Source organism: Monodon monoceros, unplaced genomic scaffold, assembly GCF_005190385.1.
Source record: "Monodon monoceros isolate NGI ecotype Baffin Bay Population unplaced genomic scaffold, NGI_Narwhal_1 Super_Scaffold_6, whole genome shotgun sequence".
NCBI lineage: Eukaryota > Metazoa > Chordata > Mammalia > Artiodactyla > Monodontidae > Monodon > Monodon monoceros.
The window spans coordinates 92,175,775-92,192,173 of NW_021703783.1; the positions used below are offsets into that span (position 1 = coordinate 92,175,775).

A 16,399-nucleotide genomic window follows, 5' to 3' on the forward strand; every position below is an offset into this window, starting at 1 on the left:
AAAAGGCATTAAGTTTGCTTATGAAAAAAAGAGTTGGAAGAGAAAAGCAGAGGGAAGGAATACAATAATTTTTAGTTTGAATTTTGCCCTAAGAAGAAAAAAAAATTGAGTATAAGAAGATGATGCTCACAAGTCCCAAATTCTTATGTCTAAGCTTTCAGACTGAAAATTATCGTGAGACATTTTGGTTCCATATAACCAATTCACCAAGCTCTTAGTCTATTCCTTCCAAGTCCACCCTCCCTACGGCACCCCTCCCCCCCGCCACGCCCATTCTCTATCATCGCAATACATTAGGGAAAGACCACACCAACTTTCTGGGTCACTTCTGACTTTGAGAATCCAAGATTTAGGGCCCTACTTGATCAAAACTGGCAATTAAAAAAGAAAGAGAACTGCTTTAAACAAGGCTAATACAGGTGTTCCTCAGTTCAAGCAAACTCCAATTAAGACCTACATTTCCAAAAAGTAAGAATGTGACAGTTATTCATTTGATGGAAGCAATTCACAATATCCTCCGTTCTACTGGCAGCTTTTTAGTACCTTTATGGGGTGACTTGTTCAATAAAAATGTAATTACCTCCAATTTCTCAGCGACAGACTTATCAAATGAAGGAAGGTACGCTGTCATACGGTTCACGTCCACTTTTGCAAGCTTTTGAGACCAGTGAGCTAAAAAAATGATCCGCATTCCAATAATAAATGGGGGCTGGGGAATATAAGTAAAAGTGACAAGAAGATGAAAGTAGCTGTGGTCATGCAGTCATTCACTCTACCCTTTTGTGCTTTGGTAAAGTTAAGGGAGCACAGAGCACAGATGGTGAGGGAAAGGGATGGGGGGGCGGGCGCTGTGAGTGTTTGTGAATGATGTTACAACCCTGGTGACGACAGAGCAGGAAGATGGAGGCTTTCAAATATGTGATAAATGAGCCAAGCTTTCAGAGCCCAAATCAACAAAAACAAACACGAAGCGAACAGAAGGGCAGAAGGGAAAGAGAGGGCACCATAAAATCCCAGTGATATATTCTAGGGGAAATCAGGATGTGAATAGAAAATGAGAAGGGGAAAAAAAGGGAGACTGGAGATGTGTAAAATGTCTGTCTGTCTTTCTGTCTCGTTCTTGGCTTCCACTCACATCTACCACCACTCCTCTTGCCCTTCTTGTAGGGCTCATTAAGTAATTTCTGATTTTAGCTGGGTATTTTTTTTTAATTAATTTATTTTTTTTATTATTTATTTTTGGCTGCATTGGTTCTTCGTTCCTGTGCGTGGGTTTTCTCTAGTTGTGGCGCACGGGCTTCTCATTGCGGTGGCTTCTCTTCTTGTGGAGCATGGGCTCTAGGTGCGCGGGTTTCAGTAGTTGTGGCTCTCGGGCTCTAGAGCATTGGCAGGCGGATTCTTAACCACTGCACCACCAGGGAATCCCCGTAGCTGGGTATTTTTAATGCTTCATTCCTGGTTGGGTTTTGCCAGCAGGATTCCTGGTGTTTCTGTCGACAATTGTTACAGTTTTAGGAAACCATCAGGATAAAATGAGAAAGTGGCAAGTCTTGCAGCAGAGTGGGGCTAGAGGTAACATCTCCGGGTCATGGGCTCTTTCTGTTTCATTTTTGTTGTTGTTGTTTTAGATTGATGTTTTCATGGAGTTATTTGAATAAGAAAAGTGTAGAAGATATTTAAACGGGAACATTTTAGATACACTTTTCCTAACTATATAGATCCATGGTAAATTACTAATGTTTTGAAGAGAAAGAAAAAGAAGTTGAAAACAGCAGAACACATTGTGGGGAAAGTGGATGGTGGGAAAGGTTAGACAACCATGATATCACAAGAGAGAAAGAGGCAAGGAGAGAGAGGGAGAGGAACAGAAAGGAAAGGAAAAGAGAACAGCTGCTTGTAAGTTTATTAATTGAGATTGTTTCCACATCTGCAGTTGCCTTAAAGCATGATTGCTTGGTGTGAGGTCTGTCAGATTTATTGGAGTCTTTGCCTCTTTGACCAAGGAGCAATGGGCTTGAATTTTGCAGGTATGTGAGAATTGCTCCTGTTGGCTGATGGACAGCAGCCCAGGAAGGTTCAGGCGGCCCTAAGCGAGTTAGCAATTATCCTGAACTAGTGCAGGACTTGCATTATTTTGCTAGGACCGAGAAGAGAGAGCACGTACCCTAAACTCTCACCTCATTTTCTCATTCATAAAATGTGAGCGATAATAATAATAATAATGCATGTTGCAAAGGGTGGCCGTTTGTGAAGCCCTTGGCACGTGATAGACCATGGCGATAAATGGAACTTAGGCTTTGCTGGTTCTTGTTCCTAGCCATCGGTGAGGCACGTTCCATGTGCTCTCCCTACATGACTGTCCTGGAGCTTCCTGTTTAAAGACGGCAACGCAGTGACCAAGCTCTGGGCCCACGGCAGGGTTTAGAAGCCAAATCAGTTTTGTGTTTCTCAACCTTCCATTTCCCCACTTCCCTCTGGTTAGTGCTATCTTTTCTCTTTAGTTACTGGCTTGTCTTGATTACAAGCGTTGTACCTTCTGGTGACATTGCAGCCAGGGCCCCATAGAAAGTAGGGAGAAGCTAACACTTGCCCAGGGTAAGTGGGGGAAAATGGGGCCTTGAAAAGCTGAAAAGGAGTATATGCTTGGATTTAGAGTTTTGAAATTTTTTGAAATTCTTTACGAGAAAGAATGGTAGATAGCTGAGAGGCAAAAATGCTCTGGAGAAAGACACACTAAACTGTTGATCCCCAATGAGGAGCCATGCCTTCTACATCCTCTTCCCAAAACACTGTGGGGTGAGGATTATTTTCTCCAGTCTTGATGAGAAAACCATGGCACAGAGAATTTGTTTACCCAGCTACCAGGCCGGCAGCAGACTTGAGATTTGAAACCAGGTCACTGTTACTGGCAGCCTCACCTTGCAGAGACCGACACATTAGGAAAACAAGAATAGAATTTGCTTGAGTTTGAAAGAACTTCCACATTTTGCTTCAAGAAAGATTTTTCTTACAAAAAGTGTGAAGACGAATGAGATTTTATATGATGTGCTTTGAACTTAAAAAGAAAGTTATGTTTTATAAACCAAACTGGTGTTGGTGAAAGAAAAGTAAGGTGATCAATACTCAGAAGAAGGAAGAGCAAATGACCCTTTATCTGGGCATCACTCAATTTATGAGGCAGGGGAGGGGAGCGACTTGCACAGGGACCATCTCCTGATTTGTCTCCTCCCTCTTCTACTTCCTTCCCCTTGCCATCCCTCCCCCCTCCACACACACACACAACACAAAACCTTAAGTAGGAAAAGAGGAGCTAATTTTAAAAGAGGAAAAAGCATCCTTGAAACCAATGAAATCTCCATAATCCACAGTGACAGGCGGGGACCAGCAGAAGAGCAATTTGATTAAATAAGGATATCGGGGACTTAGAGGGACTCTCCGGTTGTGTCACATTTGTCTGTTAGTCTTTGAAATATATTTCTTTGGCTTCCAAACCTGGGAACCTAGTGCCTTTTAGCTGGGGAGATGTTCCCATTTGGAAAATAGGAAAAAATCTCAGGGCAAAGCCAAGGGGTCCAGGCAGGGCTGGGTTCCCAGGTTGGACTGAACCTAAGAGGCTGGCAGAGGGTCTGCAGGAGGTGTTGGCAGAGAGAGGCATTAGAAGGTCAGGGTGGGTACCGCCAGCCTTGCAGTGCATGGTTATGGGCTGAGCCTGAGGCCATTGCAGAGAGCACGCCTCCCCTACCCATATTTCCTATCCCACTGCCTGCTGCCCATTAGTTAACCTGTCATCAGAGACCGCTCTGTTGCCACTTTCTGCACTGAAGCAGCTAGAGGATGCATTGTTCGGTGCGGAACACACCTGCGCGGGAGATGGAGTGCTCCCTGAAGGCTTCCGTTCATCGGCCACTTCCTAGTGGCTTCAGGACTGGCGTCAGCAGATCAGCTGCCAAGGAATTATCGTCCTCAGACAAGCTTCAAAGGGGCCTCTCTAGTTCCGTGTGTTCACCCCTGCTGGTCATGCCAGGGGATTTATGCTTTCCTGGGGCTTATGAGGGGGAAATAATGAGTCACCCGGGGACAAGAGGAAAATAAGAATGTCCCATGGGCACAAAATCATTTAAAATGGCGGCTTTTAGAGGGTACAGTACAAAGATCTCAGCCAACTAGCCAGAAATGGTTTGTGGAGTATATTTTGCTTGTCTTGGCTTACTCTGGTTGCAATAAAAATCAGAAATGTTTATACCCCACGGAGAGAGTACCTATGGAAACAGGCCAGGTCCTCCCGAGAAGGCCCCTGAGATTCTAAACCCAAAAAGAAATGGTCCTGCCTCTCTGACTTGGGAGATCCAGATAAGCATAGGAGTTGTTGGTTGTAAATCTTTTAAAGGAGAAGCCCATGGTGGCCACTCCCAAGTTCATGGCTGTCTGCAAGCTTGGTTGTAGCCACCATGATTCCAACTCCCACTTCACCCTCCACACCTGGCCTCAGATCCAAATCTCCAGAGAAACCAGAAGGAGGATCTTACTAGAATAGGACTGGAGGCTCTCTATTTTAAGGGCCCCAGAGGATGAGTTAGAAGTAATTCAAGAGCAGGCACAGTAAAGGAATCTGTAAGCCTTGTTAGACATTCAGAGAAGGTTAACATTTCCAACATGGCCAGCTAATGAAAGAGGTAGCCTGTAAGCGAGGTTCTGCTGGTTTCGAATGGAGCCAAAATGTTGTCATTTGAGAGCGCAAAGGGAAGAGAGGCCAGCCCTTGGTCACTTGGCCATGCACAGCCTTTTTCTTTTCTTTCTTGTTTTTTTTTTCACTTTCTTTTCCAGAATAGATTGATTTAGGTCTCTAGAAAAATATTTCAGCAGAGGTTAACAGGTGAGTTACAGGTAATTGTCCATCCTATGTTTACAGATTTTCAAGAAGAGCCATCTATGACCTTTCTTGGTTTCCTGCTCTGTCCAATGCCCAGTAAGAGGTGATAAAGCAGAAAGGCCCTAACCACAGCTGTAAGGTTCAGATAAAAGAAAAACACACAGTAGGGATTTCAACACAAATCATAAACCTAGACTCAAAGTAGCAGAGAGGGACTGGTCACTTTGAGATGAAAGGGGACCTACTTTCCAGGGAGCTCAGAGAGAATTTAAGCATCAGAAAATGTGTAGGAGCAGATGTCTTCCAATTTTTATCCATCAAAGCAATTCTGTATTTTATGGGTTTGAGACTCTTTGAAACGTTAAAGTTTATACGCCTTAAAACGCACCAGAGAGAAAGAAGACAGTCGCCAAACTGTTTGGAGACAGGTTGCGGGGACTCGAGATGCATAGAAAAGTTACGAGATGGAATCCACTGTTTGGGGCGCACCATTGCCCTCTATTGGATTAAATAAATCAGACCCTTTAGCGTGGGTGCCTGCTTCATTATCTCTGGCTGAGTTTGCCCGGAAGTCAGGGCACCTTTGAATGGGAAATTAATCCATCCTTGTAAACGGGTCCTCCGGTCAGCTGCCCCTTCCCTGAGGAAATCAATTACAGTTGCAACTCTGACGGCAGGCCATTTATCATGTTTCCAGTCACTCAACAAGCCTTTGCTAGGTGCCTAAGCACTGGCGAGGTATCGTAGGGCATCTAAGAAGAAATAACAACCGTTACTACCATTTATTGGATGCCTACTGTGCGCCAGGGTCTTTCTACACATTTACATACAGGATCCCTGTGAAGTAAGGGTGGCTACTTCCGGGTTAGGGATGAAGAAACTTTGATACTTGGGAAGTAAATGCCACCTCTGAGGTTCAAATCCAGGTGCAGCTACTCCTAAGACCCCAAGAAGTTTACAGACTATCAGGGGAGATAGATAGGATATTGATAAAAACGTCTATACCAGGAGTCTGTAAACTACGGCCAGTAGGTCAAATTTGACCCATCACATATTTTTGGCTACAAGCTAAGATGGTTATTACTCTTTTTGAATGGTGGGGAAAAATCAGAATAATAATATCTTGTGGCATGTAAAAATTGTATGAAATTCAAGTTTCAGTGAGCATAAATAAAATTGTATCAGAACCCAGCTCTGCCTGTTCATTTACTGTTCTCTCAGGCTGGCTTCTGGAAAACGGCATGGATGCGTGGTCATGGCAGAGACCGTAGAGCTCGCGGAGCCGAAAACCCTTTCTCTCTGGCCCTTTACAGAACTCCTACTCTATATTCTGAGGGGTGATGTTATATATCAGTAGAAGAGGTTTTTAGAAAGCATTTGGGGGTTAAGAAAAGGGGGAACTAATATTTAACCCACGGTGAGAGGTGGTAGAAGGGATACACAGGTGCGCTCCGTTTTAAGACTCAGTGCACGAAAACCCAGCCTTTCAAACAGATCAATTAAAAGATAGCTATTTGCATAACAAATTTTCCCTTCCATTTTCTAAAGGGATTCACCACGGGGTTCCTTTGTAGAATGAGCCTCCATAATGCATGCTAATGATTCCATTTGCAAATACGCTCTTCATAATAACTCTCCAAGAACAGATCTGTTGTGTACAGTGAGGTTTAGCTATCTATCATCATTTTTTCCTGGCACTGTGAGGTTTCGCACTTCTGAAAAGTCACTGAGCTGACCTTGTCAATTCAGAGGAGGAGGCACTGCCTTCCCACGGTCTCCAGGAGGGGCTTTGCCGATGAAAGGGTGTAGATTCCAAGCATGCGCATTATGTGAACCTAGAGAGCTGGTATAATTTTACATTTTCAGCTAAGCTCCTCTTGGTCAGTGCAGCCAAAGTCCTAAAATGTAAACTCCTCACTATTCTATCAATCCATAAATCAATACAAATTATGTTGCTCGTGTTCTGATAAATAGGCTATAAGAAACACTTATCAAGAGCAGTTTCTCTTCTTTTTTCAAGACATAATCTTAACCACCTGACAACAGAAACTGGGGCAAGTCATATAATATTCAAATTAGGGCTCTCCCCAGAAAAACAGGAAGTGTTGTCGCGATTCAGTTTAGGACCTGGCTCCTTCTTTCCCTTGGTCCTGAGCTGGAATCTTCGGAACAGCTCCGTGCTGTTATGCAATCGCTCTTTTCCAGAGACAAGTAAAACGGAAACCTTCACTATTCATAGCCAAATTAGGAGGAACTGAAATCGTTCAAGAAGTTGCTTGCCTGGTACCATTTTGATGTTAACTCTGCGTTTCTTCTGAACATATCCCCTGACTCTGGCTTTCAAATGGAGGCTTTTTTAAAGAGCTGTCTCCTAGCTTTTGTTTTCATCCTCCATGGTGACTTATATTTTAGAAGTACATAAGCATTCCTTGTATATAGCCTGACTATTTTTCAGGTGTTTTGGCGGTGAAAGAAGCTTAAATGGAAAGGCCAGGGCAGAGAAAATCGTGCTGAGGACGTCCTGTGTGGTGTCGTCCAGTGGTGGCCTGTGTCTCGGGGCTGCTGATGGGTATTCCGTACAATTTGTAAAAGCAGGAGAGTGAGAGAGATGCAGAGGGCTGGTGAGAAGCAGAGCCAGGAGCCCTGCACGGCTCGGAGGCGGGATTCCTGAACAAATGGCACCATCACTGAGGCCGGGATGAGGGGGGAAGGCTGCTGGCAGGGGCCTGGCACCTGGATGCTGTCACTTCTCATTCACGCTCTATGGCAGGTAGCATTGCAGCCGTTTCTAAAGCTGATCACTGGCAGGGAAAATGCATTTAACCCATCTGTGAGGCTCTCTGAAGAGGTGTCTGTCTTCATCTTCCCCTGAGGTCAGCAGCATTGTAACTGCAAACAGCAGCAAGAAGGCTCCACCACATTCTTGAGTTCTTGAGACTGCTGACCTTTCTCTCTCTCTCCCCACTCTTTTCTCTCTTGGAATTGTTGCTACCATGTTTTATCTCCATCATTTATTTGTTTTCTTTTTCCAGTTGCAGTATGCAGTGGTGGTAGGTACCAAACAAAATGGATAAGTACTGAATAAGCTATGCTAGTTCCGTTTTCATTTTTCCCCTGGTGGTAATTTTTAACTTTTCAAAATTAAAACTAATGGATATAAAGGAATAGGATATAACTTTCCACGCATTTTTATGATCAAACAGAAGACCAGCCCCTGGGGCTGGCCCATTTACCATTCTCCGCTATTAGGGAAGCAGAGAATGATAAATTCAAGGGAAGAACTTGCAGAGCCTGGTGATTTGAATGAAAACAGAGCATCCCCCACTCCACCCTGAGCATCTCCCTCCCACCAAACGGCATCTGAACAGATTTCATTTCACAAACGGAAATGGGACGCAAACACATTTTTTTCAAAGTGATTTCACGAAGAGTGGGCCTGTTTAACTGGGTTTTCTGAGCCAGGATTAATATTACAAGCTGGGGAGCTCTGTGACGTGCCTCTGTTGTTGGCTTTGCCACACCACCTGCTTCCTGGGGGAAGGCAGAGAAAAGTGCCACCATTCAGAAGCAAGTTTACTTCTGCCTCAGCCTTCTCACTGAATGACTTACAGCCAGCCTGGAGTTACATGTAATGTAGGAAAGATCTCCCAAGCTCAAGGTCATATCTAGAGCATGCGTTGGATATTTTTTTCCATCTCTAATGTATGTGACTTTCTAATATGTTTAGCATTTGCCCTCCCCTTGTCTCCATCCTGCTTATTAAGGTAAATTTGCATAGAAATGGGATCTTGGTTTTTAGGACTATTCACCTGACACTTGATCTCTTGATGTGACCAGTGTCTGCTGCCGATACCATGTGGGTGACCCACAGAAGCCCATCTTCCTGCACACCAGAGGCGAGGCCTTAATTAGGGAAAGCTTTGCATGTTAAAGTAATGGGGTGAATCAAGTCAGCAAAGGCATTTAGCTTTCACTCAGGAGGACAGAATACTTCTTCCTGTTGAGTGGGTCATCCTAGGTCACAAAAATTTTAATTTGCCTTAGACGGACAGATCTTGAAGAAAGTGCACAAAAAGTATATATATTTTGGGTTTGGATATAAGTTTTGGCTGGTGATAAAGCTCAGACAGTGAGCTATGACATTTTCCTTTGGATCCTGAACTATTTTTTGCTTAATATCTGTCTTTGGGATTGGTAATACTCACCTCTATAAATTGCCTTTGGAAGACCAAGCAAATGTGGAAAATCAGAGGAAGGCGCCCCTTGCCATCACCAGGGTTGCAGTCCGCTTTAATCCCCTGATCTCTGGGTGCCGCCCCCTCCCACTGGCAGCCACCTTCCTTATTTACCTAAATCTCGTCACTTGGGCAGAAATTCCCACTGAGAGGATAATTGTGGTCCCAGTTTCCTGGTCACTGAAAGTCAGTTAGGTTGAGGGTTTCTAACCTACAGGGTTTCAGACTTAAGCAAATTTTGCAAAACATAAATGCCAAACAATAGCTCTCAAGACGGTGTCCTTGACAGTTAGCAGAGAACCAAAGAACTTGAGCGTCCTAGGGAATAAGCCTCAAATTTCTTTTTTTCTTTTTTAATTAATTAATTTATTTATTTTGGGCTGCGTTGGGTCTTCGTTTCTATGCGAGGGCTTTCTCTAGTTGCGGTGAGCTGGGGCCACTCTTCATCACGGTGCACGGGCCTCTCACTGTCACAGGCTCAGTAATTGTGGCTCACGGGCCTAGTTGCTCCGCGGCACGTGGGATCTTCACAGACCAGGGCTCGAACCCGTGTCCCCTGCATCGGCAGGCAGATTCTCAACCCCTGCGCCACCAGGGAAGCCCAAGCCTCAAATTGCAATGAGAAAAGTTTAGAGGAGGTGGGAGAAATCAGAAGAACATTTTTGTGGCTTTTGGCTAGGCTGCCTTTGCTGAGGCTAAATTCATTCCATAACGTTATTCTAAAATATAAATGCTCTGCTATTCAACTTTATCTTGTATAACATTTTGCATCTATTCTTTAATTTCATCTTACATCCTTATTCGTTGAACATTATGATTCCCATTTTACGAACGAGGAAACTGAGGCTCCAAGAGGTTTAGTACTCGCACATATCACACAGCTGTTCACGGACACAACCAGGACTCTGCTCTCTTTCTATTACAACCCCACTGCCTCCTAAAAAAACCAACCATATTTCATTTGTGGGCTGACTTATTTATCTTTACATAGGTCTCATGTATTACTAGGAGGAGCCAATGTTTTAACTCAATTCAGAGGTATTAAAAGGCAAATTTCCAAAATGTCCTTGGTTTACACAATAATAATAAAATAAGGAATCTGACTCATTTAGTCTTCCAATTCTAAAACCAGAATGCTTTCCACTCTCAAACCATGTAGAAGGCCGCTAAGTTCCCCACTGACCAATGCTGTCTAATTCTCTTAAATGATTCAGATGTAAAAGAGAAAATGGCATCTGTCTAATTGACACCGCCTGGCTAAATATAGCTGTAGAGGGACAGCCTTGGGATAGTGTTTACAGAACAGTCTTTCCAGGCCCCCAGGCCTCAAGTTAGAGATGATAGCAAGTCTTCTGTCCTTATCAACCGGAAACAGAGATGCCCCAGAAACGCTTACAGGCCAGGACAGCAAATGGGGATGAAAGGAGAAGGGGAAAGGCGGTTGCTGGCCTTCATTTCCTGCTCCTGGCATCTGGGGATTCACAGAATGATGCCGGGAAGGGGATCCTAGCAGCTCGTGCAGCTTTTTCTGAAAACAAAAGCCCTCACTGTGTGCCTACGCCTTCCTCTCTGGCCTGGAGACCTTAGACCCTCTCCACCAACTGCTAAGACTGCCCTCCTCCTGGCAGAAAGGCACAATGACCACATTATTTCCCTTCCAGCTTCACGTTACAACATGGAAGCCATTGCCAAGTTTGATTTCATGGCCTCAGGAGAGGATGAACTGAGCTTTCACGCTGGAGATGTTCTGAAGGTAGGTGACGCGGGAGCCGGGAGAGCCGGGGAGAGTTTAGGTTACTCCGGTTTAGCCACTGAGTTAATCTAACAATCCATCCTTTGTTTCTCAAGAAATACACACAGTTCCTTTCAAAATGTGAAGTTTGCCTCATTCAAAAGGGTTCCTTCTGAGCACCTGTGCACCAGCTACCAGGCCGGGTGATGGAAATCCGATTGGCATAAGCCACCATCCTTGTCCTGAGATGCTCATGGTCTGGAGGGGGAAACAAATCCATCCAAAGGGCTGTCACAGATGGTCTTATCTGAGTGCCCAGGAGCACAGGTGAGGGGACAAGTGATCCCACCTTGAAAGATGGGGTTGTAGGAACGGGTGGCAACATCAGTTGTCAGGGAACACAATGAAGATGATTTGGGCTTTTGGCTAAAGCTCAGAGGTGGGCAAGCCCAGGCAGAATTAGGTCAGCATTGTGAGTTTCAGCACGGCTGGAACTTATAGGAGGAAGGTATGGATAGGGACACCTGGAAAGTCAGCTGGAGGAGATGCGGGTCAACAAAGGCCATGCACACCCACCACTCAGGTGTTCCTTACAACTTTTCTTCCGCCTGCACTTGAGTTGTAGTGGCCACTTGCTGAACTGAAGAGGCCTTGGACTCCTCCCACATTTCATGCACCATGCTTACGGACTCTGCATCTTAGCCCCTGTTTTGTGCAAAATAGCATAGGAGTCCTTCAAGAGGCCACTGGGGAATCTCTGGCACCTATGTCCCCCTTCCTGGCCTCAGAGCACCTCGGATACCCCGATCCCTGGTCCTCAGCAACCCATATGGGCCTCCTGAGACTGCTCAGTGGCACTGAGACCACCATTGTCTCTCCACGAAGATAAATGCTTGCTATGGAAAGAACCCTATCATACGTGAGAGGGTGACTCGGAAAGTGTCTGTGGAGCACAAACCAGGTGGAATGACGTGGTTTGGAATTTTAACCCCCCCAATGTTTATCCCTCTGACTGCTCTCATCTTGCAAGAAGATCTGGTAATGTGGCTGCCAAGAGTATGCCTTCCATGTTGGAACTTCTCAAGGTCAAAATATTGCTTGGGCTGCTGACCCAGGAAAAAGTGACCTTCACTTCCTTGGGATCTTACCAAGGTCACAGAGGGGTCTGCGACAAGGTGAGCAGTCCCTCCCTTCCTTGTGGGGTATTGTGACCATGTGATTATCTACCATTCTCCAGTGTTTTCACCCAAAAGAGAACCTCCCTGGGGGTTTGGGGGCAAGTTGCGTCCCTCATCTCCCATTTCAAACAGAACCTACTATCTGGCTTAAATGTTCCCTATTCCCCAGAAAAGGAAAAAGGAAAAAAAAAAACAAAACTTTCCTCAAATCTGCTTCTCTGTTCAGCTCCTAATTTCTTTCTTCTCCTCACTGCCAGCACTGGGAAGAATTCTCTATGCTGGGTGCCTCCACTCCCTCACTTCCTGTTCACGCCACTGGAACCCTCTGGAATCTGTCTTTTACCCCCCAACACTCCCTTAAAGTCCACTGGTGATCTTCTCATTGTGGAATGTAAGGACCCTACTAAACCCCTGTAGGATTAGACACTGCTAACTGCCCCTCTCCTGTATCTGAATGAAGCTCTGTCCCACACCTAAACATTGTTCTCTGCTCTGAATATTTTTCTTTTATCATATCTCCCAAGCAATCCCTTCTTCACTGGAGAGGAGTCTGATGCAATAAAAAGGAGCATGGACTTTGGAGCCAGATAAATCTGAGTTTGAGTCCCAGCCCATTAGCTGTGTGGCTGTGGGTCAGTCACTTGCCCCCTCTGAGCTTCAGTGTCTTCATCTATAAGTGGAGGCCATGCCTATCTTGCAGGGTTATAAAAAGGATTAGGGGTAATGGTCCCAGCCCAAATTGGATGCTCAATAAATGATCACCGTATTGTCAATATCACCCAATTCCTGCTGCCTCTGACTGTTCAGACTATTGTTATGTTCCCTTGACTGACCTCATTGCCTCCCGTCTCTTCCTCCTTCATTCTACGTACCAGTCCCAGAAGGATCTTTTCAGAAGATAAATCAGATCATATTACTTCCTTACTCAGAAGCGTTCAGTGGTTGCCCATGACCAGTTGATGGAAATCTAAGGCATCTGGCCCCAGACTACTGCCCAACCTCATCATGCTCGCGTGCAAGAACATGTACACATACATACACATATACATACATACATACACACATGCGACACACACACACACACACACACACATCTTTGTGTATGAAATGCCCCAGGTCACGTTGTAATATACAAACTCTCCTTTTTCATGCTCTCCCCGTATTCTGAATGCCCTTCTCCCACACACACATATTTGACCACCTCTACCGGGGAGCCCTCACTAGTCCTCCCCGCTCCTGACCACCCCGGTAGATTAAATACTCCCTCTTCAGCTCCTCCACAGCATTTCACACACTGTTCAAGGCACTCGCACCCCCGCCTCACAGGACAGTTATTTACAAGCAGGCCGAGCTTCGGCTCTCTGCACCCTGAGTACCCACCTCTACTGCGGCCCTTGCCCCGTGCCGTCCTGATTGTCCGCGCACATGGTGGCTGTTCCACTCCCCAGAGCTCTGCGCAGGTTGGGGCCGGGCCTGCCTCGGTGTCCAGAGCAACAGAAGGATGATGAACATTCGATGAATGAGTGAATGGGTGATCCCTCCGCTGGCGTGAGAGCAGAGCTTTGCCAGGTTCATCTTTGTATATTCCCAGCATCTAACACAAGTCACGGCCCCAGGTAGGGGCTCGGTACATATGTCTTGAATTGTTAACTGCGTTTCTGCACACTCATTTAGAATTCCATCAGAAAGCCAGACCCCTCCTTCTTTTCAAATTCTATCCATTGCAGCCACAGGGGTAAAGAGGAAAGGGGAGGGGGCTTGTCGGCTGAGCCTCACAGAAGGTCTGTATCATGGTGGTCAGTGGGCCTGCCTGTAGGTCTCCACGTACAACCGTCTCCTCCGGAGATGGCTAACAAGCCCCAGGATCCTGGAAATTGTTTTCTTTTCTTTTCTTTTCTTTTCTTTTTTTTTGGAAATTGTTTTCAAGGCTAGCTCTTAACTGCCCCGGCAATTCACTCATGGAATGTTCTTTCGTGTTTGGCCTTTAGCGCTAAAAGACTAAACAGACATTTTCATTAGAAGGTACACAAAATGTCTCGCTTACCGTCAACTGCCCCCTGCAGACTTTGAGTTCCCCGGGGCGCAGGCCCCAGCTTGTTCATCTCTGTATTCCCGGCACCTAAGTACAAACAGCAGGTGCTCACTAGATGCTGATCCCAGAATGGTGAACAAGATGCTGGACACAGAACTCTGGCCAAATGACTCGATCCCGTTTCTCCTGTGCAAGACACATCCCAAAAGTCAGGGGTTGGATGTTTCGTGTTCATATCAGCCCCTCTGGACCCGCAGCTGCACACACCTCGCAACTTACTTTTCCCACTCGAATCTGCCGGTCATTATGAAAAAATGTCTCTCGACCCAGGCCATCTCTACCTGCTTCTGTAATACGTCTAACACGACCCCGTTTCTTCCTACAAAAACAGCAACCAAAAAGCCCCCAGAGTTAGACCTACGTAATTAACTTCTTCAGCACTTCGGATTTCTGCTATGCCTCTAAGAGCTATAATTTCATCCAGTTTTAAAATTCACCCAACCGTACATTTTGTCTTCTTCCCACGTCTAACTTATTCTCAGGCCATGTAACCCAGAAAATGATGCCGGTAGGCAACGTTGTAAGAATTAAGTCACAGCAAAGCTAAGGGTAAAACCTCATGCGTTTAGGCTGAACCTGCCCAGATCTGCAAGATGGGGAAAAGAGATAGGGGGACGGAGGAGACGGAGAGATGAGAGGAAGAGGAAGTATGGGCCCTGAGCCAACAACAGCAGGAGGAAAACACCTCCCCCCAAAGACTCTTCTTTGCAGAAAATGAGATCTTTTTAAAACCTTGCCTTCTATACACCACAGAAAGCCGATAAATGCGCCTCTCTGGGAACATGATCTCAGGCCGACCGAGCACCGAGTGGTGGGGAAAATGGCTGGCACCATGGGACAATCTTCGGTTGCTAGAGGGGGTAGCTGGGTATGAGCCACGATTACTAAAATTACAGCCGGTTTGGGGTCAGAGAGCTCAGTGCGAAGTGTGGTTCTTACCGTGCAGCATCGATTTCCAAATGGCCTTTTACCTCATCCCTGCTCACCCTGATACTTGACTGCTGCTACCCAAGCGGCACATCACCTTCCCATGTGACGGGAGAAAGGAATTCCAAAGCCTTTACGCTTGGCGCAGAGTGAAATGCCCCCGCGTTCCTTATGTGCAGCCAGGCCCGGCTGCTGAGCTCCCCGGTTCCTCCTTTGACCTAGATTTCCCACCTTCCCCACAGGCCCCTCGCCACACGCGTACCCACACACCCTTAGTGATGCCGACAGTCACATTTGATGTCGGAAACTATAGAGTTTTCTTTTCTCAGCAGTTCTAGAACTCAAACATGGGACACACTTTTATTTCTTCAGAACACGTGATTACATTCAAAACATACACATATAACACTTTAAAGAACTTATAAACCCTTCCGTGTCCTTCAGAGCTGGAGTTCTCTCCCATAAGAATATCACGTTTTACAGAATTACATTTAAAGACACAGCCTGTACTCTCTGAAGGACGTCCAGTTCCCAGGGCGCGTTTGATCCTTGCATCAGCTCCACGAGGCGCCGGCCAGTTTTTATTGCCCCCATTTGGTAGATGGTAGTTGACTCGCCTGAGGTCAGACAGCTAGTGACAGGACCAAGCTAGACCCCAGGTCTTCTCATCCCGGACTCAGGAGGGATATTAGAAATAGGTCAACCCTGCTTCTCAATTATTTAGCTCTCTTCAGCTCTCTTCCCATCTCTGGGAGCGAGAAACCAGAGGCTTCAAGTCCACCCACTTTTGGATGAATCAACTCCGAAATCTAGCTCCAGCCCCCACTTCTCCGCTGAGCCCCACACACATCTCCAACGCTCGCTAATCCTTCCTTCTCAGAGCGTCCCGGGGCAACTTGATTCCCGTACAGGCGACCTGAAGTCTGTGAGTTTTCCCTCAGACCTGCTCCTCCTCCTGTATTTTCTATTTTAGTAAAGCCATTGCCACCCACTCAGTCTCCCAAGCCAGAAATCCGGAGCCATCCCAGAATTCCCCTTCTCCCTAGGCTCTGCGAACAGTCAGGAAGTCCTGCCCGTTTGTGCTTCCTGATTCCTCTGAAACCTGTCCTCACCTGTTCTCAGGCCAGATCCCCTTCGTCTCTTGCCTAGATGGCTACACGCGTCTTCCTACACTTTCTTCCCTGACTTTACCTCCCAATCCATCTTCACGCTCTGATACAGCATGCCGTTCTTAACTCTGATTCTCACTGTGCTATTTCCCTGCTGAAAATCCTTTCATGGCTCCCCATACGTTTCAAGATGAAAATCCATGCTTTTCAACGTGGGCTACAAGGCCCTGTGCCCCTGGTTTCCCCTCTCTCTTCT

The 16,399-nt window shown here is 46.0% G+C and overlaps 1 protein-coding gene and 1 long non-coding RNA gene across 5 annotated transcripts in view; one reads left to right on the top strand and one right to left on the bottom strand.

Annotated features, from left to right (window-relative positions):
* Positions 1–16,399, top strand: part of GRAP2 (GRB2 related adaptor protein 2) — a 61,437-nt gene that overhangs the window by 32,269 nt on the left and 12,769 nt on the right. For 2 of the 3 annotated variants that reach the window (XM_029205014.1, XM_029205016.1), the window contains exon 1: positions 10,394–10,858. In XM_029205014.1, coding sequence (XP_029060847.1) covers positions 10,781–10,858 — 78 coding nt within the window. In that variant the 5' untranslated portion in view covers positions 10,394–10,780. Of the gene's footprint in view, positions 1–10,393; positions 10,859–16,399 lie in introns of those variants that run through there. The other variant, XM_029205013.1, reaches the window with a different exon arrangement.
* LOC114885318 lies at positions 10,835–15,709 on the bottom strand. 2 transcript variants are annotated; one of them, XR_003791073.1, is made up of 3 exons: positions 14,327–15,709; positions 14,160–14,233; positions 10,835–14,013 (listed from the first exon to the last, which is right to left on the bottom strand). It is a non-coding gene; the product is annotated as an uncharacterized LOC114885318 (long non-coding RNA). The 2 variants fall into 2 exon arrangements; XR_003791072.1 differs by having other exon boundaries at positions 13,827–14,233.